This window comes from Notolepis coatsorum (assembly GCF_963971535.1).
Source record: "Notolepis coatsorum genome assembly, chromosome: 6".
Classification (NCBI taxonomy): domain Eukaryota; kingdom Metazoa; phylum Chordata; class Actinopteri; order Aulopiformes; family Paralepididae; genus Notolepis; species Notolepis coatsorum.
Window position 1 is genome coordinate 45,001,311 of NC_140170.1, and position 26,144 is coordinate 45,027,454.

Below are 26,144 nucleotides of genomic sequence, written 5' to 3' on the forward strand. Positions count from 1 at the left end.
CAATCATTTTCGCCCGAGTGGTGTAAGGCAGGATACACCCCAGCGGGTCGTATTGCCCCGCGAGTGCTCTGTACACGCTCCGTCCGGCGGTCGGCAGAGGGGTCGACCCTCCCTGCTCCGTGGTCAGGGGTGTGTACTTGTAATGGAGCGAGTCTGTTTTGAAGCGCCAGACCAGGCCCAATGTCATTTCCTGTGCTTCACCTGGGATGGTCGCCATCCAGGTCTCGCTGCCCGCCGCCTCCGTCTCTGGGGAGAGGCTGCGAAGTACTTGAGGGTCACTGCTGGCCCACTGCCAGAGATCAAAGCCGCCTTTGATCAGTGAGGCGCGGAGCTTGAGTAGGAGGGCTTCGGCTTCTTCTGGCGTCGAGACGCTTTGCAGACAGTTGTCCACGTAGAAACTCCTCTCTACACTTTGTCTGACCTCCTCGTCAGCTTCAGGGTCTTCTGTCACATGTTTTTGCAGTGCGAACGTAGCACAGCATGGGCTGCATGTGGTTCCGAAGGGGGGGACCTCCCATTGGTAGATGGATGGTTTCTCATCTTTGATCCTCTCTCTCCATAGGAACCGCAGCAAGGGCTTGTCCTCCTCCACTAGTCTCACCTGCAGGAACATCCCTTTGATGTCGCCGCTGATGGCCACCTTGTCTTGGCGGAAACGTAGTAGTACGCCGAGGAGAGAGGGGCCGAGTGTTGGGCCGGGCAAGAGTTCTTTATTCAGATTCTGTAGTCCGATCTGGTAGCTGCAGTTGAATACAATGCGATCCTTGCCGTTGTGGTGGACCTTGTGGTGGGGCACGTACCAAGATTCGATCGTCTGGTCGGCCTCTTGAATGTCAATTTTCTTTATGTGTCCCGCTGTGATCAGCTTGTCGATCTCAGCGCGGTACACAGTGGCTTGAGTGGGGTCTTTGGCTAGACGCCGCTCGGTGTTCAGTAGATATCGCTCTGTCGCTTCTTTTGAGGCGCGGAGGGTGGGCATACCCTCTCGCCTCAAGAGTGGAGTTGCGTATCTCATCACTCCATTGACCTCGACTCTCTTTGTCCTCTGCTCGAGGAGGGTTATGGCATAAGTGTCTTCCTTTGAGCAAACGAGTTTCTTTTCATTCTTAAAGGGCATCGCGTCTAATGTCCATAGCCTCTCAACGTGCTGTAAGAGGGTGGTGTCTTCTTCGTTTATCCTCGAGTGGAGGCAGCGAGTGGCTGTCGTCGGTTGGAAGACCCGGAGAGGGGGCCTTGTAGTGTCCAACCCAGGCGGGTCTCGACCGCTGCTGGACATCCTCTGGGCCCGATGTGGACCCGGTCCGTTGGGACGATGAGGTGTGCGTGGTCGGATCCTATGAGCAGGGTCGGGGTGGCGTCATCGATGAGCGGTATAGGTAGTTGACGTAGGTGCATGTATTTTTCCATCAGCTTTGGGATGGGGTAGGTGTACTGTGACAGGCCTATGTCGTGGCTGGTGAAGGCGTTAGTGATGCTATACTGCTTCTCGGGCTGCCCGACCGCTGCTATCATGAAGGAGACATTTTCACCCTTTATGGTCTTCAGGTCTCTTCTAATGGTACGGATTGTCATTGTTTCTTCGCTCCCCCGCAGACCCAGCCGAGCTGCGGCGGATGCGAGGAGGAGAGTCTTTTCTGACCCATCGTCTAGGACGGCGTAAGTGTCCATGACCTTGTCCTCGTAGCTTAAGATCACTCGGACCACCTTCAAGAGCACTCGGGAGCTCCCGCTCTTCGCAGGGTCTATGTACATGACGTTCACTCTCGAGCTGCTTGGGGGTACGGGTTTCTTCTTGTTGCTGTCGTGTAGGACCTCCAAGTGGGCGCCGTCGCACTTGCTGCATCTTTTCTTTAAGCGGCACTCAGCTGCCATATGGCTGCGCGCGCAGCGGAAGCAGCGGCGGTTGGCTTTGATCCACTGACTCACCTTGTCAGCGGTCAGCTTCTTGAAAGTGTCACATTGAGACAGCCAATGTTCCTTTTCACAGTACTGGCATACAATCTTCCACTTCCCCTTGGTCTGGGGGGTGCTGTGGTTCTTGTGCTGCGGCACTGACTCGGTCTGGTGCATAACGGTCACTGACCGGCGGTTATCGTTGGACCTCCGAGGTCCATCTCTTGGGCTAGATCCACTCCACACGAATGTGTCCAGTCGTAGGCTGCTAACTTCCCTTGCGAGGAAAGCGGCCAGGTCTAGGAGGGATGGCTCGAGGCCGTTGGGATCACGGTGGTCTCTCTGCCGCCGAAAACGCTCTTGGCGGGCTGGAGGGAGCTTCTCCAGTATTCGTTCCACATTAGAATTTGCATACAGTTCATATCTCCCCTTCTCCTTTTGGGACCCCAGCATCCCTACTAGGGATTGTACCTTGATAGAGAGGTCATCCAGTGCTCTATTGTCTTTGGCTGGGGGGAGGCGGTCGATATCCCGTATTTCTTGGATCACGTAATCCCATATGCGTCCATAACGCTGGTCGAGGGCCACTAGAGCCGCGGAGTATGGGGTGCTTGAGTTGGAATATGCCAGCGCTATGTTATGCGCCCTGGGCACCTTGAGGTGCTTGAGGAGGATGGCATATTTGTACGACTCGTCGGGGACGTCGGACATCATAGTCTCCAAACACATGCGTAATTCCGTGTACTGTGCTCTGTCCTCGCGCGTAAAGTCTGGGAACGTCGGTGTGCCAAGGTACGATGCCATGGATGGCTGGTACATTGGTGAGCGTAGGGGAAGAGGCCTCCTGGGCGAGTCTCCCCGTACGTGTGGTCGTGGGTTAGTACTTGGTGGGTACCAGAGTCCGGGTCCCCAGGTGCTGTTCCTCGGTGCTGACTGTACGTCAAACTCACCCGTGATTTGGGTCGGGGGTTTGTAGTGCAGTGACTCGGGGCTGAAGTCGGGGCTGTACTGGGCCTCCTGGTCCAGAGTACGTTGCTGCTGGTGGGCTTGACATTCCTCCTCTTCCTCTTCCTCTTCTAGGTCCTGGAGTCTTCTAGTCAGTCTCTCGGCGACGTAGGCTGGTTCTTCCCGTTGGCTGGGTCTCGTATGGACCGGTCGGGGGGGGGGGGCTCGGAGACGTAGACAGGTTCCTCCTGTTGGCCGGATCCCGGGTCGCTTTGTCGGGTAGAGGAAGGTGCCCTAGACCCTTGTCGTGATGATCTCCGGGAGCTCCGTGCGGAGAGAGGGGGTGTCGCCCTGGCGATCAATTGTTCTATCATCTGCGCCTGCAGCCGGTCGCGCTCTGCTTCGCGCTGGGCATTGGCGGCGTCGCGCTGTGCATTGGCGCGGTCTCGTTCGATGTTCTCTTCCGTCTGAAGGCGCCTCTCCTCCAGTCTTATGCGGTCGTCCTCGCTCCTTTGTTGCGCCTGGAGGCGCTCTCGTTCCGCTGCAGAGTGTTCGCGCTCGCTTACTTGTTGCGCCTGGAGGTGCTCTCGTTGTTCGTGCTCGCTCATCTGTTGAGCCTGGAGGCGCTCTCGTTCCATGGCAGAGTGTTCGCGCTCACTTAATTGTTGCGCCCGGAGGCGCTCTCGTTCCACGGCAGAGTGTTCGCGCTCACTAAGGGCTTGCGCTTGGAGTTGCGCGTGGAGGCGCTCTCTTTCCGTGGCGGAGTGTTCGCGCTCACTAAGCGTCTTTGCTTGAAGCCGGTCGCGTTCACCCTGAAGTCGGTCTCTTTCGGTGGAGGCTGTCAGTGTGGCGATCAAGGCTTGCGCCAGTCTCTGGTCTGCCTCGCTGGGGGATGACACTGACGGAGGTGATCGGGTGCTGACAGGGCTTGTTGGAGATCTGTTCTCCTGGCGCGCTCCGAGGTCTATCTCCTGGGCGCGGTTCTCTTCACTTGGTTGTGTGTCGGGTTCTATCCCTGGAGCGCTTTCTTTATCCTGGAGCGCTCCGGGGTCTATCCCGGTGGCGCTGTCTGGAGGTATAGTCATGTCATGTCCCACCTGGTCCCCCCCGTGAGCTGAGTCAGTTTCGTTTGAACCCACTGGGGTCTCTACTGGCAGGGTCGCCAAGTCGATAGGATTGGACATGCTTTGACTATCCGCTTTATCCGTATTTAACGTCTGTTTAGATAAGCTAGGGGGTAGAACGAAAGCGAATTCCTCCAGATATGGAGGTGGCTGACGTTTGCGCTGCGGGCGTTCTAGCTTAGGGGAGCCGCTTGGGGAGTGTTCACCGCTGGCCATGTCTAATATTAATATTATATTAAATATTACACTGATACCCATCCGGCTCGAAGGACTAATTGTAACTGAGGGGTTACAAAACCCTGACTGTATTAAAGATTGTGATAGATTAAACCACTGCTAGTTATGTACTTTAATTACTGGCCAGACAGTACATCAAATATAGATGGTGAACACCCACAAGAACACGGCATTGACACAGAAATACTATTGGAGGGTAATTTATTATTATTAGGCAACGTTAGGTTACAGAATGAGAATTAGGGTCGCGCTTGTATGGCGAAGAATATACGTAAAGTCAGTCAAGAGCATAAGTCACTAAGAATAGCAGGAATCCTACGATGGGTCTAAGCTGACGCCACCTGTTGTATAGTAGCAATTATATAGGGCAACACTGGTACCAACTGGAGACAATGGGTTCCCTCCGGGGTGTAAGGCCTGGAGGGTAGAGGAATGTTCGGGTACTCCGTCTGATTCAATGGGGAATAAAGAGACTCCAGGTACAGGAGTCGGTGCTTGTAAACTCCCTTGATCAGCAGCAAAAGCAATAGTTGTAATCCAAAATGCTCGACAGCATTGATGACAGCTAGCCAGCCCCGTCCACGAAGCAGGCCCGAGTGGTAATCCTCACGAGGTTAAATCCCAAACGATAGTGGAAATCAACGATGCTCTTCTCCGGTGGTCACGTCCCAAAGCAATATAATCCAACCAGGAATGGTTCTGCAATCGCCGACGTCGATTCTCCTGTGCCTAGGACTCCTCGGGTGTGGGCGACGTATTTAGGCCACACAGCCTGGTTAAGTGTACTAGCTAAAGACACGACGAACCGATGGGTAATGCTACACACGGAAGAACTGTGGCCGCACGATATACAATAAATGATCGACTATTTACTTCACATTTGATTAAGTCGAACTCAACGTTACTTTATTAAACTCTGACACTTTAACATTCTATTCGCACGCGGTTCTCAATGCTCTATTTAGACGCAAGGTTGCTCACTTCACTGCACGTTGACTCGTGGTGAAGGTGGGTAAGGGGGGTAAGGTTGTTTACACCTGCGCCAATATATATACTTAAGTGAATATCTAGTCCCAACCTCAGTCCTTGTCTCGTATTACTACGCTGACTCTGGGCATGTTCTGACATGCCTGCAGTTGTCTTTGAACTTGCCGTTGGGGGCTTGCGCGCTGGCGCCTGGGGGCGCTGTCCAATAGGAGAGCGAATATTACTCTGGTCTGAACGCAGGTAAAGGGATATTCCGTGTATATATATAAATAATATACAAAGTATATCAAACGATACATATATATATTCAGTTTAATCTGGCCCTTCACAACAACCATAGTAGATAGTAATATAGACATAGTACCTAGTAGATAGTAATATAGACATAGTAGATAGTATAGACATAGTAGCATTATGACAGAAAGACTGCCAAGAAAACACACCCATGCATGTTCAATTTGAATAGCATTTTGAATGTGCATTCTTGTGGAAATGGTTTATGACCAAATGGATTCACCAAGTTCCCTAGATAAATATCTACTCTATGACTAGACTTTTACACAATTTATTCATAAAAACATATGTTGTTATTTACAATATATATTGTTTGATATTGTCAATCTCTGAAAAGGAATCAACTTTCAGCAAATGTCTTCAAAATACAACCCATAGTGGAATTTCCCTTTAATTAACCCTTTTACTGCCACACGACAGAAGGTTAACCCTTTACTATCACACAACCGACGGCGATGCTCCATCATTGTGTGATAGTAAAGGGCTAACCTTCTGTATTGTCACAGTGAAAGGGTTAACCTGTCACGTGGCAGTGAAAGGGTTAATTAAGCATGACATGGTTGATATCAAACACCAACAGAACCACCCTGCTAGCTGCTGAGGGCTGAGTTTTAAATTCTGATAGCTGGTTTGAACTGGTTTAAATTCTGATAGCTGGTTTGAACTGGTTTAAATTCTGACAGCTGGTTTGAACTGGTTTAAATTCTGATAGCTGGTTTGAACTGGTTTAAATTCTGACAGCTGGTTTGAACTGGTTTAAATTCTGATAGCTGGTTTGAACTGGCTGTAAGTCGCTTTGGATAAAAGCGTCAGCTAAGTGACTAAATGTAAATGTAAAAATGTCCTTACGGATCTGATTGATTGAACATTTTATTAACAGATTGCAGAATGGGTGCAATACAGTACGGCTCAATACACACAATTGTTAAGGGGATGCAGACCAGAGAAAGACTTTCGTCTTGTTTACATCAGGGTCCCCCATTTTCAATTCATCATATGACATACATGACATACAGGTAGACAGTACTGTTATTCTAGACATTTATGACATACCATACCATATGGCTTGCTTCACACTAGGTATAAATTGAGCTATTTAGAGCTCACGAGAGAAGGTAAAAGAGGTGTGGACTCAGCTCGACAAAATCATAAAAGACTTGCAACTCGACTCTGACCCGTGACTTCACTCGGACTTGAGCGCACTGAACACACACACACACATACAGTATATATGGGCCATTCTACCGAATTAGTTATTAGTGCATACCACAGTTCATGTACCACAGCCCCCGCTCAGTCCTGTATACCAGCCCCCTCTCAGTCCTGTATACCAGCCCCCTCTCAGTCCTGTATACCAGCCCCCCTCTCAGTCATGTACCACAGCCCCATCTCAGTCATGTACCAGCCCCCCTCTCAGTCATGTACCAGTCCCCTCTCAGTCATGTACCAGCCCCCCTCTCAGTCATGTACCAGTCCCCTCTCAGTCATGTACCAGCCCCCCTCTCAGTCATGTACCAGCCCCCTCTCAGTCATGTACCAGCCCCCTCTCAGTCATGTACCAGCCCCCTCTCAGTCATGTACCAGCCCCCTCTCAGTCAGGTACCAGCCCCATCTCAGTCATGTACCACAGCTCCCTCTCAGTCATGTACCAGTCCCCTGTACCAGCCCCCCTCTGTCATGTACCAGCCCCCTCTCAGTCAGGTACCAGCCCCCTCTCAGTCATGTACCACAGCCCTCTCTCAGTCATGTACCACAGCCCCCTCTCAGTCATGTACCAGCCCCCTCTCAGTCATGTACCAGCCCCCTCTCAGTCATGTACCAGCCCCCTCTCAGTCATGTACCAGCCCCCTCTCAGTCATGTACCAGCCCCCTCTCAGTCAGGTACCAGCCCCATCTCAGTCATGTACCACAGCTCCCTCTCAGTCATGTACCAGTCCCCTGTACCAGCCCCCCTCTGTCATGTACCAGCCCCCTCTCAGTCAGGTACCAGCCCCCTCTCAGTCATGTACCACAGCCCTCTCTCAGTCATGTACCACAGCCCCCTCTCAGTCATGTACCAGCCCCCTCTCAGTCAGGTACCAGCCCCCTCTCAGTCATGTACCACAGCCCTCTCTCAGTCATGTACCACAGCCCCCTCTCAGTCATGTACCAGCCCCCTCTCAGTCATGTACCACAGCCCTCTCTCAGTCATGTACCACAGCCCCCTCTCAGTCATGTACCACAGCCCCCTCTCAGTCATGTACCAGCCCCCTCTCAGTCAGGTACCAGCCCCCTCTCAGTCATGTACCACAGCCCTCTCTCAGTCATGTACCACAGCCCCCTCTCAGTCATGTACCACAGCCCCCTCTCAGTCATGTACCACAGCTCCCTCTCAGTCATGTACCACAGCCCCCTCTCAGTCATGTACCAGCCCCCCTCTCAGTCATGTACCACAGCTCCCTCTCAGTCATGTACCACAGCCCCCTCTCAGTCATGTACCACAGCCCCCTCTCAGTCATGTACCAGCCCCCCTCTCAGTCATGTACCTGCACGACTGGCGGGGGGGTGCTTAGTAAGAGATGTGATTGGGCCAGCCCAGTGTCAGTCAGTACCAATAGGCTGTTGTCCCAGCCTAGTAGTGGGCCGGTCGTTGACCAAACTTAACTTAGCGTGTTTTTGTAAATAATTAAAAAAAAAAAAAGTATCAAATCATAACAGCCCAAAGATGCGTTGGCCCACCGCGAAAATGCCCGGTATGCCAGATGGCCAGTCCAGGCCTGCTCGGACTTGAGCACACTGAACACACACACACACACACACACATGCACACACACACACACACACACACACACACACACACACACACACACACACACACACACACACACACACACACACACACACACACACACACACACACACACACACTGTATAGTAAGTAAGTAAGTAAGTAAGTAAGTAAGTAAGTAAGTAAGTAAGTAAGTAAGTAAGTAAGTAAGTACAAATGTATTTATAAAGCACCTTTCGTATGTCATGCAGCTCAATAAAAGTACCGCAATAGGCAAAGCACAGTAAAATAACATTTCAGTAAAAGATCAATACGTAAAATTTAAAACACATAATAATAAAAACATTTCAATAAGATACTCGCTTTCCCTAAGGCATGGTACACTATTTGTAAGCTAGACTGTATAGGTACGTTTTGAATTTTCCTTTAAAAATGTGTATGGAGCTGGCGTTCCTGATGTGTGTTGGTAGCGTGTTCCATAGTTTTGGGGCATAGTTAGCAAATGCCGTACTTCCGATCCTCTTTTGGTTTCTGGGTGTGTCTAATAAACCTGTAGTGGATGACCGTAGCATTCTTGAGGGCAGATAACTAACTAGGGAATTTGCTATGTATTTTGGGCCTTGCTCATTAAGAGCTTTACATGTCAGGAAAAGGACCTTAAAATCAATTCTATGAGTTATTGGCAATGGCAGCCAGTGCAGAGTGGCTAGGACTGGAGTGATATGTTCTCTTCTCTTTGTATGAGTTAGTAATCGAGCTGCAGAGTTTTGGATAAGCTGAAGCTTCCCAATGGTTGCTTTGGGAAGACCAGTGAACAGTGCATTACAATAGTCAAGCCGGCTTGAGAAAAAGCATGAATCAGTGTCTCTGCATCCTTTTTATTTACGAATTGTCTTACTTTCGCTATGTTTCTTTCTTTTTTTTAAACTTTGACCAGTCGGCTGGTTCTTTTAGCATTTATCGCTTTTTTCTGGTCAAGCATGACCGACAGAAACAGGTTGAATGGGGTATAGATCGGGGGAAAGACACTCTGAGAAAATATGGTGAGTCCGGGAGTCGAACTCGTGTACCCCAGATCCGTGACGCGCACGGTTGTCCCCGACGCCGAAATAGCGTCCGAGGTACGCGGTGAGCTACTGGAGCTTCCCCCCCTATGTTTCTTAGGTGAAAGAATGACGTTTTCATGGCCTCATTAATATGGGACTTAAAGGTCAGGTCTGAGTCCAAAATGACACCTATATAGGCTTGTAACCTCAGTATTTACATAGGATGACAGACTCCCCAGGTTTCCACACAGCACTTCCCTTTTCGCTTTTGGGCCGATCAATAGGATTTCGGTCTTGCTTTCGTTTAATTTGAGGAAGTTATTGTTCATCCACTTATTTATTGCTAAAAGACAGTTTGTAATGTATACTCAAAATATATTGTCCCAAGTTTTCATGTCACTACCGAAACACAGGAGTTTTAGTCCATTGGCTGAGCCTGGTTTTTAGCCACACCCCTGCATTTTTGACCAGGCAGTGACACTGCCTCCCTGTCCCTCATGGCTGCATGGTAAGTAGCTAAATCCTATACTTTTGAAATAAATGTGTTCCAAAGTCTGAAGATCGGTGTGTAACAAATTGTCACCACATGGGGTTTCATGCTAAATATTATGTTTGTATGTGTGTAGTGTATACACCTCTTCAAAGATGTGTATGCTAGCCATGTGCTTGCTAACATTCTTTAGTTATGCTCAAAGTTAGCTAGAATTGTCACTACCGACAATTCTAAACAGACGGTGCTTGCCCAGGGCTACCAAAGCAGTCACTACCGAAACATATGGTACATTTCGGTAGTGACAAAATGGAATGGTAAGTAGTTAAATCCCATCATTTTTTAATAAATGTGTTCCAAAGTCTGAAAATCAGTGTGTAACTTTACGAATGGAACACATTCTCTTCAATAAAGTAAACTTTTTGGGGTTTTATGCTCAATATTATGTTTTCAAAGCTGTTTGCTAGCCAATTATATTCATGTAAAAAATAAAGTATATTGAGTTATAAACTAAAATGTTATGATACTGATTGGTTAAATGTATGTTCAATTTCATCAATCATTAACTCTGAAATCAATATGATCAGTGTTATGCATTTTACAGAGAAAGGTTGCATTTAGATTTGATGAATTGTATCAATTGAACTTTGAAATTTGGTATACATGTCATTTTTATTGATTTAATTGTGAAAACCTTCAAGACATTTAAAAAAAAATACTTTTTAGAGAAGGGAAGGAAACACAATCTTAACAGGTTAATATAATACTTTTTTACTATAGTGTATTACTATGTTTCGGTAGTGACACTTGGGAGAGGAAAAACATTCCAAAAGATTCAGAAAATACAATATAAAAATGTACGGTACTTCTACTAGATATAATGTACTTTACTGTAGATATGGTACAATATATATTCAGACAAAGTTTTGGGGATAAAACATACAAAATGTCAAAATATTTCCAACCTGACTTTCAACCAATTCGGTAGATTGGCCCATATATATATGTACATGCACATAAACTCTATCTATATAGCAATCTCACAACTCAATGCAAAACCAAGAACCATTATCAAGTAGGCTATGGCATGTCACTTTTCCTTTTAGTTGTTTTGTTTTAAACCTCAACATGTTCTGAGCTAGTAGCCTATAATACTCCAGATTACTAAATAGTAGGCAGCATGAGCTTTCAGGCAAAACTGTGGTTGAATGAATGAATGAAAACTTTATTTAACAGATTGCAGAATGGGTACAATACAATACGGCTCAATACATACAATTGTTAAGGGGATGCAGACCAGAGAAATACTTTCATCTTGTTTACATCAGGGTCTCCCATTTTCAATTCATAGTGACATTTATGACATACACAACATACATGACATCATGACATTTATGGCATAGGGACATACATGACATACAGGTATATAGTACTGTTACATTTGTGACATATACGATATGCAAATATACAGTACTGTTACCCATAGATCCTGACAGAGTATATACATATGATGGGGAGGGGACTGTACATTATGAGGGGGTGGGTGGGTGGGTGGGTGGGAGAGAAATATACATACGGTGGGGAGAGAATACATACATACGGTTGGGAGGAGACTGTACGTTAGGAGGGGGTGGGTGGGTGGGTGGGAGAGAAATATACATACGGTGGGGAGAGAATATATACATGCGGTGGGGAGGAGACTGTCTATTAGGAGGGGGTGGGGGGGTTTGGACATTTACGGTGGCCAGTTTCGAATTGCAGCCACCCGTAGGTGCTCTTTAAGAGCGGTTTTGAATGTGGGTAGGGATTCACATTCCTTTACAGCTTTGGGTAGGGCGTTCCACATTGATGTGGCATAATTGCGAAACGTGTTTAGTCTCTTGTTTGAGCCGAATCTGGGTTTAACATGATTTGTTGAGCTTCCTCTGGTGTTGTGGTTGTGGTATTCACTGACCTTTGGGAAGTATTTTGACATGTACATGGGTACCTTAGTCGTATAGTGTATCTTGTAGACCAGGCCCATTGCAAGTTGCTGTACTCTGTCGTCTACTCTAAGCCATCTTAGGTTGTCAAAGTGGGCAGGGGTGAGGTGGGTTTTAGGAGTAAGGTCAAGTAGAAGTCTGGCCAGTTTGTTTTGTAATGTTTGTAATCTTGTTTTAGCGCCTTTGAGGTGCTTTGGTACCATGAGGTGCAAGCATAGTCATAGTACCCTTGAATGAGTGCTCCTGCCAGAGTCTTCAGGGTATTCTTGTTTACCAGAGATGAGATCCGGTACAAGAATCTAGTTCGTTGGTTGACTTTTTTTATTACCTTTGGATGCCATTTTGTCACATTTACATTTACATTTACATTTAGTCATTTAGCTGACGCTTTTATCCAAAGCGACTTACAAGTTCTGTACGACAAGCCATCAGGAAGAGCACAACTCTATCAGCTGAGTAACAATGTTCATCAAAGTGTTGAGTGCTACAGTGTAGGTTAGTTTATTAGGACAAGTGCATGACAGTATGGTTAGTTAGGGTTCGATTTTTTTTTTTTTTTTTTTAATTCAGATAATGGTTGAAGAAGTGAGTCTTTAGTCGACGGCGAAAGATTGGACGTGTTTCGGCTGTCCTAACTGGGGTGGGTAGTTCATTCCACCATTGTGGGGCAAGGACTGAGAATAGGCGACTTCTCTTTGATGACCCTCCCGGAGCTTGGATAGGAGTAGGTCTGAGGCGGCCAGAAGATGCAGAGCGTAGGGGTCTTGAGGGTGTGTAGTTAGAGACCATTGACCGGAGGTAGGCGGGAGCAGTTCCCTTTGCCGCACGGTATGCTAGGTCAAGGGCCTTGAAGCGGATTCGTGCAGCAATGGGGAGCCAGTGCAGGTCCCTAAGAAGTGGGGTGACATGGGCCGACTTCGGTAGGTTTGAGATCAGGCGGAAAGATTTGCCTCTAGGATGGAACCCAGGTAGGTAATTTCATCTTTCCTTGTGACAATATTGTCACCCACTGTAACTGAGAAGCTGTCGGTCTTGCTGAGTTTGTTATTTGATCCGAAGAGAATGGACTCTGTTTTACCCAGGTGTAGTGATAGTTTGTTATCAGCGAGCCAGGTGCAGATTCTGCCGAGTTCAGAGCTGAGGGTTTTTTCAACCTGTAACTTGTTCTTGTCAGAGACCAGCAGGGCTCAGTCGTCCGCGAATCCGTGGTTGTATTACAGTAGTTTATGTCTTTATTAAAAACCCATGAAACGGGTGTGCAGTAGTGCAATATAATGTGCTGTGTGACTGAGAGGCGAGTGGAGCAGTAGGACCCAGGGCGGCAGTGGTAGAGGTTAGGGAGGAGCCGGGAGGGAGGGAGGAGCCTGGACATAAACCAAACAGCCCTCCACACCCTGCTGCAGTGCTGCAGCCTGGGGAAGTTTCTCCACATTCCTGCTATACACATACTGTACACACACACGCAGACACAGCAGGGAGAAACACACTGGCTCTGGCTGGGTAAGCCTGTGTGAATGTATACTTGTGCTTTGTATTTGTTTTGTTGCCAGGAAGACTGCATGTTTTACTCTCTCTCTCTCTCTCTCTGTCTGTGTGTGTGTGTGTGTCTCTGTCTCTGTCTCTCTCTCTCTCTCTCTCTCTCTATTTTCAGCAGCACACTGGAGGGGGTGTGGGCCTGTCATACGACTGCAGAAAGCAGAACTTCATCGTCATCATCACCATCATCATCAACATCAACATTGGCCCACCAGGTATCATATTTGTTGAATCATATCTCTCTCTCTCTCTCTCTCTCTCTCTCTCTCTCTCTCTCTCTCTCTCTCTCTCTCTCTCTCTCTCTCTCTCTCTCTCTCTCTCTCTCTCTCTCTCTCTCTCTCTCTCTCTCTCTCTCTCTCTCTCTATTTCTCTCTCTCTCTCTCTCTCTCTCTCTCTTTAGGCCAAGTGGTGATGTGTACAGTGCAGCTGAGGCAGCACAAGTAGTATTTTGTGGTATAATAACCACATTTTCCTCCCAAGATGTGTAACGTGACACATCAGCAGTTAGTTAGACTTCCTGTCTCTGTCATTCTCTCTCTCGCTCTCTCTCTCTCTGGTTTGTCTACACTGTGTGTAGTGTGTAGGCTACTGTTCTGCAGCTGTTTGTTCACATTCAAACATGATCCCGCATTGATGCATTTCCTGACCATAGATAGTAGTGTAATAGCCAGGTTATGCCTGTTTATGACCGTTACTGTGTATACACAGTATACTATTCAAACAATGTGTCTGGTACGAATGGTACCGTATATCAGCAAAGGCAGGGCACCATATATAGTGGGACGTTACTATTCATGAAAGCTTTTTACCCAATTCCTTTAAGTTACGTGTAAGCAAACATTACTGTGTGAATATGCTAACAACGTGAATACTTCTTATTCGGTTAGGCAGCCATCTTGGAGGAAGTACTGTATGTCTATAGATATGAATGATAAGAGTTCACTTAACTGCTGCATGCTCCACTTCACATGCAGATCTAACAGCTCAGGGTCATCTGTAGATAATGATGATGATGATGATGATGATGATGATGATGATGATGATGATGATGATGATGATGCAAATGTATGACACTAAAAGTGTGCATTCCAGTGCATTGCTTCATTAATGTTTATGGTAAATGATAAATTAGAATGATAATATGTCATCAAAAGTCTCTTGCACACCTGAATAAAATCTTTGCGACAGGTGCGTTCTTTAAACAGTAAAAGCGTTCTTTGAGGAGTCTGGACACATTAAATGCAACGTTTCGGTCCGGGACCTTCTTCAGGCATGTTCCTGATTCCTCAAATGGTAATAATAATTAGTGTAACTGAGGGGTACAATTCCCTGACTGTATTACTAGATATGATACTTACTACCACTACCTTTGTACTTAATATTCGGCCACCCAGTACTCGGCATAAATATATTATGATGAACACTGTCACGTAGATGAAACGGATCCAACACAAATGTACGAATTAGAAATAGGTCTTTATTTCTACACAGCGATGGTGTGTAGAGCAAGCACTTAATCAAATCAATCACATTTATGAATGGGAATTAGTATGCACTTTTATGGCAAGAGTATTCGTCGGTATATCAATAGAGAATGTCCAATCTCTGAAGGCGCAGGTGGTACATATACGACCTGGAATAGTTTAAGGAATAACAGCAATGATACTTTAATGATTATATACTGGATACACTAGGGGGGGTTAATCCGGTCGCTTGTAAGCCGACAGGAGTAGGAAGGGGGGGGGTAGAATCCGGCTGCCTCATCCGGCCAAGGGTATCCCAGGTGAACCCACTGTAGTGCCGTTCAATGCGCCGGCGATCCTTGGACCACAGATGAAAGCAGGTGGACTCTTTGTGGGCCGGCGTCCTCCGGTCCACGGAGGAGAGACGTGAAGCGACCTCGTCTTGCAGAGCGTCTCCTCACCTTGCGTCCTCTCCAGGGGGGGGGTTCCAACACACGGCAGTGTCGGGGGTCTTTATCCATGGAATAATCAACGTATACAAAGCATAATCCGTGCCTGGGAAGGCGGGCTGTCGTCGGTAGAATAATCCGGTATACAGGTCCACTCGCTCGTCGGCTCTGGGGCTCCTCGGGTGCAGCTTCACGTGGGGTCAACCACCCTGGATAAGCAGCCAGTTCTCTGCCCGAAACGATGGGGTACTGACTACGGTAGTATTCTCACCGCACGAAGCACTATATATTAACAGACTATTATTAGCTTAATAGACTACGTCCAACTCGACGATATAGTGCCAAATATGACTATTCAAATATTAATATACACGATGTCTCAATACCGATGGTAAGCCGAACTTGGCCTTACTCCCACACGTGGCGTCGCGGGGAGGCTTTACGTCTGTGACTCTATTGGAGGGTAAGAAACTGGACTGAAAAAGAAGTCCTACTTTAGTAGCGCAGTATATATACGCACTATGAACAAATAGTCCCATTAGTGGTGCGGTAGCCAGATTCCTACGCGGAACTAGGACTTGTTCGTACATGTTGAGCGGTACGTTTGAACTGGGTCTGAGGGGTATGGCAGCCTGGCACCAAGGTCTCGACCAATAGTAGAATGGAGACTATTATGGGATGTTCAGTAGGCTAGAATGGATATTCAATGCATATTGTACAAGGAATATACAAGGGATATCAGGGAATATTAGAGAATATACAAATACAATTAAATATATATATATAATAAATATATATATTCGGTTTAATCTGGCCCTTCACAACAATTAGTATACTGTATAATGTATACTGTGGACGGTTCCTCTGCCTGTTATCTATTCAGTTTCTGATGCAAATTCAGCAGACTTTTAAACGGGCCTGTTGATAGTCGGCAGGATGCAAATACACTCTGGGTGACGGGTGCCAGTAGCTAGATAAGCTTTTAAAGGGTAAGTTCAGAATTTTTTTTAACCCTAGCCCTATTTCCTACTTACCAATTATATTGTCGATCGATAATAATAGAGTCCTTTCTCAGAACAATCCATGCTGTTCTTCATACTGGGTGCCCGCTGCCCCGATTAGTTAGCCACAGACAAGCCTATCACCTCTCTACCTGCTGAGGTGGTGGTGGTGAAAATGATTTAATTTGAAATGAAACAGATATGTGCAAAGCTTTTGTTCATCACTTCATATCCTCTGGCCATTTATTTGCTAGACTCTGTCTAAACTATACTCCTAGTTCTGTAGCAGCTGAGAACTTAATTTAATTTAGTCCTGCAAGTTACAGTGAAGGTTATAATGCACTTATAGGCTTAAACACAAAGTGCTCACAGAGGGCCGTAACAACAGCCCAGAGCATCGGTGGATGTGAGCTTCCCTCCATCCAGGACATATACAATGGTCAGCAAAGACCCCCCAACCACCCCAAATACAGACTGTTTCAGCTGATGTCGTCTGTCGATGTCGGAGCAGCAGTTTCCCCCCCAGGCTGTAAGGCTCATGAACAAATAACCTAACGTCCTGCTGCCTGTCTGCCCACTACTCACTCACTGTACTGAGTCACAACACTGTGATTATTATATTATAATCTACAGCTATTTTATCATTGTTTCTGCTGCCACTTTGCACACACGCTACATCCATACTGTGATTATTGTATTATAATTTAGAGCAATTTTATTGTTGTTTATACAATGGCATGCTAATTTCTCGATTCTGATTGGCTGAAACTGTCAAGTTACACATGGTTATTTCTTATAACCCACGCTCGTGATCCCAGAACCCGCCCACAACCGAATTACAATCACTCCGCCGTTCGTGGTTTTAGAAATGAAAGCAAGATGGCGGACAATAATCTTTACGAATGGATATGTTGAAAGCGTCATAACGACGAAATCAAAAACGATTCTGTCACGGCGAATGTGTTAGTTTCTTACACAATGTTGGATTATGTAATTGGTGGGTCATGAGTAATTGTGGAACAAAATATAAATCGCGGAAGTCTGCCATTTGTTAAAAGGACATGCATTTCACTGTTAATATTTTTTTTAAGCAATCAATCAATCAAACCAATAACACACTCGCACCAATAAAACACTGGATTCACACTACAAAGACGCTGCAGCCCTCCTTCCTGTTCATGGTTATAGAGTTGTTAAAAAAAAGAAAGTCATTCCAACTTCATTTGAAATACCTCCCGACTGCTACTCTACCTCTTCAACGATCAACATTCTGTGGAACAGAACAAAACAAGCTTTTCTACCTTTAACTATTCAAATCAGAATAGAGTGCAGTAGTAGTTGTTCTTCCTCCTAGTTTAAAATTTTTTTGTTGAGTGTTTTTCTGCATTCTTGGACACATAGCTATGATAGTTAACATAGCTGACACAATTATCTTCTGCCTGGTAGTTTCATTCCTGCTCCTGCTCCAGTCTGCGTGATTATGAAACCTAGCCGCATTTCTCGGAGACGCTCTCTGATTGGCACTGACTGACGCTCTCTGATTGGCCACTGACGCGTTTGCCCAATCCGTGACGAGCTGTGTCTTTGCCCATTTCCACGTCAAACAGCCTGCAAACTACCTGGCGTTCTATCGCCATGCTCTAAGACAAACTCTAACCTTAACCAACTTCGAAGAGTGCCTAAGCTTAACCAGTGTAGAAACAGGCGTCGGCCAATTAGAGAGCGTCTCCGAGGAATGCGGCTAGGTTTCGTAATCACGCCTCCAGTCTCTCTCCCATAATGTTGGGTGTTGGTGACGATGGTAGGGATGGACATCCTAAGCGATATATCTCCCTACAATCTGATCCAGTTGTTGATTCTGCTTGTCGATGTGATTCTTCTTTATCATTTCCTTTATCGACTCCTTTGACAATTTGTTTTCCAGAAAATAGTCGACGTTCCAAAAACACTTTGCAGTGACCCTCTATATAGCTTAATGATCCGATATTTAGACCCATACGTAGAGTAGTAATGGTGAGGAAAATGGAATCACACAGACAAAGGTATTGAGCAGACTGGTGCCACAGCATATAGCCAATAAAACTCTCCCTCCAAACTCTTACAGTCTCACCATGACTTCGCTGGCTGGTGGTGATGACGATGGTGGTGACCTGGCCCAGGAGACGAAGACTCTAGGAGGGATGTTGGGGGATGGTGATGGTGATGATGGTGGTGGTGATGATGGTGATGATGGTGGTGATGGTGACCTGGCCCAGGAGACGAAGACTCTAGGAGGGATGTTGGGGGATGGTGATGATGATGATGGTGGTGATGATGGTGGTGATGGTGACCTGGCCCAGGAGACGAAGGATCCAGGAGGTGCGTTGGGGGACGGTGATGCTGGTGATGATGGTGGTGATGGTGGTGATGGTGACCTGACCCAGGAGACGAAGGATCCAGGAGGTGCGTTGGGGGATGGTGATGATGGTGATGATGGTGGTGGTGACTTAGCCCAGGAGATGAAGGATCCAGAAGACGAGGTTCTGGCCAGACTGAGCGGTACCAGTACAGGACAAGGCTGGACCAAAGCCAGCTGCCCCTGTTGTGTGTCGGAGGAGGTCGAGCCTCTGGTTCTGGTCCAGCTGGGAGGACAAGTCCAACCAGAGACCAAGAATTGGATCATCAAACTGATAGCAGCTCCTGTGAAGGATGGCGGTGAGGTTATTAGTAGATTAATTAATTAGTCGATTTTATTAGAAAGATCATTAAAGCATAGTCCATGTTTTTAGGAAACCTATCTGATTGGTCCCTTTCAGTTCATCCAAAAAGCACTGGCACTAGTATTCTGGTTTTTGAGATGTTGGAAGCAGAAAATGTCAGCATTTGTCAATGGGACGTCATCTTGAGAAACATTGAAAACATAGACAAGGTTTTTTAAGATTAAATCGATTTGTTTTGAATTCTAATTCTAGTAAAAAGAATAATAACTAATTCTTTAACCTGTCTAAGAAATGTTCTTTCTCACCCCCTCTGCTCTTTCCTCTTCTCTCCTCCCTCCTCCCTTCCTCTCCTCCCTTCCTCTCCTCTCCTACCTTCTACTCCTCTCCCCTCTCCTCTCCTCCCTCATCCTTTCCTCTTCTCTCCTACCTTCTACTCCTCTCCCCTCTCCTCTCCTCCCTCATCCTTTCCTCTTCTCTCCTACCTTCTACTCCTCTCCCTTCTCCTCCCTTCCTCTTCTCTCCTACCTTCTACTCCTCTCCTCTCTCCTCTCCTCCCTTCCTCTTCTCTCCTACCTTCTACTCCTCTCCCCTCTCCTCTCCTCCCTTCCTCTTCTCTCCTACCTTCTACTCGTCTCCCCTCCTCTCCCTCCTCCCTTCCTCTTCTCTCCTACCTTCTACTCCTCTCCCCTCCTCCCTCCTCCCTTCCTCTTCTCTCCTACCTTCTACTCCTCTCCCCTCTCCTCTCCTCCCTCCTCCCTTCCTCTTCTCTCCCCCTTCTACCCCTCTCCTCTCCTCCCTCACCCCTTCCTCTTCTCTCCTACCTTCTACTTGTTATGGTTTGTAACCGACCCCAATCGCACAACACAAGACAGGTATGATGGTTTGCCAAGAAACAGATATTTATTTAGAACAGGGAAAAAGGGCACTGTCCCTTTAAGGGAGAAAACACAAAACACTGGAATAACACAAGAGGGGAAGGTAAAGTGCCTTTAAGAGGCGGGCAGGAAAAGGGAACACTATGGGAAGGTAAGGGAACGCCTAAGGGAAGGTTAAGGGAACGCCTTGGGAACAGAGGAACTAGAGACTAGGAGAACTAGGGACAAGGAGAACTAGGGACAGAGGACTAGGGACTAGGAGAGCTAGGGATAGAGGACTAGGGACTAGGAGAGCTAGGGATAGAGGACTAGGGACTGAGGCCCGCGGAGGCGAGCTGGGGAACAGGGAGGAACTGGGGACAGAGACCCGCGGAGGCGGGCTGGGGACAGGGAGGAACAGGGGGACTGGTGGGAAAACATCTGGGCCGCTCTGCAGAACAGAGGAGAGGGTTAATATTCAAAAGGGAACAAACAGAGCAGAAGCAGAACAGTCCAAATAAACAAGGTAACAAAATAATAATATCTTCGTGTGACAAACACACAGGGGGAGATGTAATGTCCAAAAATACTATCTAAGTGAGAACAAAAACAGAGTGGGAGATGAAATGTCCAAACTACAACTAAGTGAGAACTAAAGGAGGCAATACGCTGGGTGAGTGACATCACAATCAAAACTCACCCAGGCGTATGCGTAATGGTACAGGAACAGCAGCGAGACGGGGGCAAGAGGCATTACGCTGAGTGAGTGACATCACAATCAAAACTCACCCAGGCGTATGCGTAAAGGTACAGGGACAGCAGCGGGAACGGGGGGCAAAAAGCATTACGCTGAGTGAGTGACATCACAATCAAAACTCACCCAGGCGTATGCGTAAAGGTACAGGGACAGCAGCGGGAACGGGGGCAAGGGCACTACGCTGGGTGAGTGACATCACAATCAAAACTCACCCAGGCGTATGCGTAAAGGTACAGGGACAGCAGCGGGGCGAGGGCATCGCCACCGGGTGGCTGGCTGTCCGAGCCGAGGAACAGAGTGCTGGAACAGTGGCGGTGGCGAGGGTGTCGTCCACCGGGTAGCCGACTGTCGGAGCCGAGGAACAGAGTGCTGGAACAGTGGCGGTGGCGAGGGTGTCGTCCACCGGGTAGCCGCTGTCGGAGCCGAGGAACAGAGTGCGCGCCACACCTTGGTGTGCGCGTCGGAACAGTGGCGGTGGCGAGGGTGTCGTCCACCGGGTAGCCGCTGTCGGAGCCGAGGAACAGAGTGCGCGCCACACCTTGCTGTGCGCGTCGGAACAGTGGCGGTGGCGAGGGTGTCGTCCACCGGGTAGCCGCTGTCGGAGCCGAGGAACAGAGTGCGCGCCACACCTTGGTGTGCGCGTCGGAACAGTGGCGGTGGCGAGGGTGTCGTCCACCGGGTAGCCGCTGTCGGAGCCGAGGAACAGAGTGCGCGCCACACCTTGCTGTGCGCGTCGGAACAGTGGCGGTGGCGAGGGTGTCGTCCACCGGGTAGCCGCTGTCGGAGCCGAGGAACAGAGTGCGCGCCACACCTTGGTGTGCGCGTCGGAACAGTGGCGGTGGCGAGGGTGTCGTCCACCGGGTAGCCGCTGTCGGAGCCGAGGAACAGAGTGCGCGCCACACCTTGGTGTGCGCGTCGGAACCGAGAGACGCCTCGGGGTGCGTCTGCGAGGAGGAGTGTGCCAAGCACGAGGATCCTTGGAAGATGCGCGTTGCGCGCTGGAGACTGGAGAGCGTGCCAAGCCCTTGAAGATGCGCGTTGCGCGCTGGAGACTGGAGAGCGTGCCAAGCCCTTGAAGATGCGCGTTGCGCGCTGGAGACTGGAGAGCGTGCCAAGCCCTTGAAGATGCGCGTTGCGCGCTGGTGACTGGAGAGCGTGCCAAGCCCTTGCAGATGCGCGTTGCGCGCTGGTGACTGGAGAGCGTGCCAAGCCCGAGGGTCCGGAAGATGCGCGTTGGTCTAGATGTGCGTCAGGACGAACAGCTGCGCTGGGGTCTGCAGTGGAACGCTGGGGTGCCTCCCGTGGAAGTTACAGGGAGCGCAGAACAGTCTCCTCCACAGGCTACGGCGACAGCAGACGAAGGCTTGAGCGCATCTGGCGCGCTGGTCTGGATGTGCGTCAGGACGAACAGCTGCGCTGGGGTCTGCAGTGGAACGCTGGGGTGCCTCCCGTGGAAGTTACAGGGAGCGCAGAACAGTCTCCTCCACAGGCTACGGCGACAGCAGACGAAGGCTTGAGCGCATCTGGCGCGCTGGTCTGGAGTGGAACACTGGAATACCTCCCGTAGAGGATTAGAGAGCGCAGTACAATGTCTCCCTCCAGGCAAACGGCGACAGGTGGCCAAAGCTTGCACCTCGTCTCACGCCGGAGATAAAACAGCATAGGCAGACAGAGGATCTCCCGAAAGAGTCTAGATGTTTAGGGAATATGACTCGGCAAGTATACAACACGACCCCACGCCGAAACGAGGGGAAGCGCCCTGGTATTTAAAGCCCACCGGGGAACTAATTAGCCTGCCACCACAGGTGCGAGAGGTAATTGATAATAGTCCAGGTGTGGCCACTGAGAGTAAACGAGAGTAAAGAACGAGAGGGTGGGGGCTAGAGAGAGTGAGTGAGAAGGGAATTTCTAACAGTAGGCTTTAAAGAAACAGAGAAAAGGTGGTGAGCAGCGGGCAAAACCTCACAGTACCCCCCCCTCAACGGGAGCCACCTGGCGACCCAAAACAAATACAGACAGAGTGGCAGGGGGCAAAACAAGAGGTACTGGCCAAGCCAGCAGGGGAAGCCACCACAAGAGTGGGGCTAGCAAAAGAAACAGGGTCGCCGAGGGGTAACTAGGGTAGCAGAGGGGCAACTGGGGGAACTGGTCTAGAGGAACTGGGTCTAGAGAACTAGTCTAGCGAACTGGGCAAGAGAACTGGTCTAGAGAACTGGTTTAGAGAACTGGTCTAGAGAACTGGTCTAGAGAAACTGGGTCTAGAGAACTGGTCTAGAGCAACAGGTCTAGAGGAACTGAGGGGCGAGCAGGGTAGCTAAGGGGTAACCATAGAAGCACCGGGAAAGGGCTAGCAGAGGGAAGGTTAGCTGCCAGGGCACTGATAGCTACAGGGCCTATGCTAGCTGTACTGCTACATCAACATAGAGGCTGCGCAAGCTGCCGGAGCCAGGCTAGCAGAGGGAAAGGGTAGCTGCCAGGGCACTGATAGCTACAGGGCCTATGCTAGCTGTACTGCTACATCAACATAGAGGCTGCGCTAGCTGCCGGAGCTAGGCTGGCAGACAGGGCTGGACCAGCATGAGAGCACAAGCTAGCTGGAAGGACAGTCCTAGCTGTGTGAGATTCTACACAAAAAAGTGGAGGCCATGCAGAGGGACCGGGTTAGCTGCTTGGGCCTGGCTAGCTACAGGCCTATGCCAGCTGCAAGGCTGCAATAACATAGAGGCTGTGCTAGCAGCCGGGGCCAAGCTAGCAGACTGGGGCTCTGCTGAGGGACTGGGTTAGCTGCCAGGGCAAGGCTAGCTACAGGGCCTATGCCAGCAGCAAGGGCTGCATAAACATAGAGGCTGTGCTAGCAGCCGGGGCAAGGCTAGCAGACAGGGGCCATGCTGGTAGTAGAGGCCTAACAAGCTGCAGGGGGGTCAAAACAGGGCTAACAGGGAAGCCAACAGGGCTAACAGGGGAGCTAACAGGCTAACAGGGGAGCTAAACTGGGCTAACAGGGAAGCCAACAGGGCTAACAGGGGAGCTAACAGGCTAACAAGGGAGCTAAACAGGACTAACAAGGAAGCTAAACTGGGCTAACAGGGGAGCTAGAGGGAACAAGAAAAAAAAAGGCAAACTCAACATACACCGTCTGTGCTGGCTGGGGTCGTCGATTTGGTGGGGTCGTACTGTTATGGTTTGTAACCGACCCCAATCGCACAACACAAGACAGGTATGATGGTTTGCCAAGAAACAGATATTTATTTAGAACAGGGAAAAAGGGCACTGTCCCTTTAAGGGAGAAAACACAAAACACTGGAATAACACAAGAGGGGAAGGTAAAGTGCCTTTAAGAGGCGGGCAGGAAAAGGGAACACTATGGGAAGGTAAGGGAACGCCTAAGGGAAGGTTAAGGGAACGCCTTGGGAACAGAGGAACTAGAGACTAGGAGAACTAGGGACAAGGAGAACTAGGGACAGAGGACTAGGGACTAGGAGAGCTAGGGATAGAGGACTAGGGACTAGGAGAGCTAGGGATAGAGGACTAGGGACTGAGGCCCGCGGAGGCGGGCTGGGGAACAGGGAGGAACTGGGGACAGAGACCCGCGGAGGCGGGCTGGGGACAGGGAGGAACAGGGGGACTGGTGGGAAAACATCTGGGCCGCTCTGCAGAACAGAGGAGAGGGTTAATATTCAAAAGGGAACAAACAGAGCAGAAGCAGAACAGTCCAAATAAACAAGGTAACAAAATAATAATATCTTCGTGTGACAAACACACAGGGGGAGATGTAATGTCCAAAAATACTATCTAAGTGAGAACAAAAACAGAGTGGGAGATGAAATGTCCAAACTACAACTAAGTGAGAACTAAAGGAGGCAATACGCTGGGTGAGTGACATCACAATCAAAACTCACCCAGGCGTATGCGTAATGGTACAGGAACAGCAGCGAGACGGGGGCAAGAGGCATTACGCTGAGTGAGTGACATCACAATCAAAACTCACCCAGGCGTATGCGTAAAGGTACAGGGACAGCAGCGGGAACGGGGGGCAAAAAGCATTACGCTGAGTGAGTGACATCACAATCAAAACTCACCCAGGCGTATGCGTAAAGGTACAGGGACAGCAGCGGGAACGGGGGCAAGGGCACTACGCTGGGTGAGTGACATCACAATCAAAACTCACCCAGGCGTATGCGTAAAGGTACAGGGACAGCAGCGGGGCGAGGGCATCGCCACCGGGTGGCTGGCTGTCCGAGCCGAGGAACAGAGTGCTGGAACAGTGGCGGTGGCGAGGGTGTCGTCCACCGGGTAGCCGACTGTCGGAGCCGAGGAACAGAGTGCTGGAACAGTGGCGGTGGCGAGGGTGTCGTCCACCGGGTAGCCGCTGTCGGAGCCGAGGAACAGAGTGCGCGCCACACCTTGGTGTGCGCGTCGGAACAGTGGCGGTGGCGAGGGTGTCGTCCACCGGGTAGCCGCTGTCGGAGCCGAGGAACAGAGTGCGCGCCACACCTTGCTGTGCGCGTCGGAACAGTGGCGGTGGCGAGGGTGTCGTCCACCGGGTAGCCGCTGTCGGAGCCGAGGAACAGAGTGCGCGCCACACCTTGGTGTGCGCGTCGGAACAGTGGCGGTGGCGAGGGTGTCGTCCACCGGGTAGCCGCTGTCGGAGCCGAGGAACAGAGTGCGCGCCACACCTTGGTGTGCGCGTCGGAACCGAGAGACGCCTCGGGGTGCGTCTGCGAGGAGGAGTGTGCCAAGCACGAGGATCCTTGGAAGATGCGCGTTGCGCGCTGGAGACTGGAGAGCGTGCCAAGCCCTTGAAGATGCGCGTTGCGCGCTGGAGACTGGAGAGCGTGCCAAGCCCTTGAAGATGCGCGTTGCGCGCTGGAGACTGGAGAGCGTGCCAAGCCCTTGAAGATGCGCGTTGCGCGCTGGTGACTGGAGAGCGTGCCAAGCCCTTGCAGATGCGCGTTGCGCGCTGGTGACTGGAGAGCGTGCCAAGCCCAAGGGTCCGGAAGATGCGCGTTGGTCTAGATGTGCGTCAGGACGAACAGCTGCGCTGGGGTCTGCAGTGGAACGCTGGGGTGCCTCCCGTGGAAGTTACAGGGAGCGCAGAACAGTCTCCTCCACAAGCTACGGCGACAGCAGACGAAGGCTTGAGCGCATCTGGCGCGCTGGTCTGGATGTGCGTCAGGACGAACAGCTGCGCTGGGGTCTGCAGTGGAACGCTGGGGTGCCTCCCGTGGAAGTTACAGGGAGCGCAGAACAGTCTCCTCCACAGGCTACGGCGACAGCAGACGAAGGCTTGAGCGCATCTGGCGCGCTGGTCTGGAGTGGAACACTGGAATACCTCCCGTAGAGGATTAGAGAGCGCAGTACAATGTCTCCCTCCAGGCAAACGGCGACAGGTGGCCAAAGCTTGCACCTCGTCTCACGCCGGAGATAAAACAGCATAGGCAGACAGAGGATCTCCCGAAAGAGTCTAGATGTTTAGGGAATATGACTCGGCAAGTATACAACACGACCCCACGCCGAAACGAGGGGAAGCGCCCTGGTATTTAAAGCCCACCGGGGAACTAATTAGCCTGCCACCACAGGTGCGAGAGGTAATTGATAATAGTCCAGGTGTGGCCACTGA

General features: G+C 49.5%; 1 protein-coding gene across 2 annotated transcripts in view; it reads left to right on the forward strand.

Moving 5' to 3' along the window:
• Positions 1 to 13,140: 13,140 nt before the first annotated feature.
• The window catches only part of ano10b (anoctamin 10b), a 49,822-nt gene continuing 36,818 nt past the window's right edge, over positions 13,141 to 26,144 (forward strand). For both annotated transcript variants that reach the window (XR_014619849.1, XM_084317553.1), the window contains exons 1-3: positions 13,141 to 13,265; positions 13,417 to 13,516; positions 18,319 to 18,908. Coding sequence is in view for 1 of the 2 variants with exons in the window: in XM_084317553.1 (XP_084173679.1) it covers positions 18,326 to 18,908 (583 nt within the window). In the remaining variant the exon portion in view is untranslated. The remainder of the gene's footprint in view (positions 13,266 to 13,416; positions 13,517 to 18,318; positions 18,909 to 26,144) is intronic.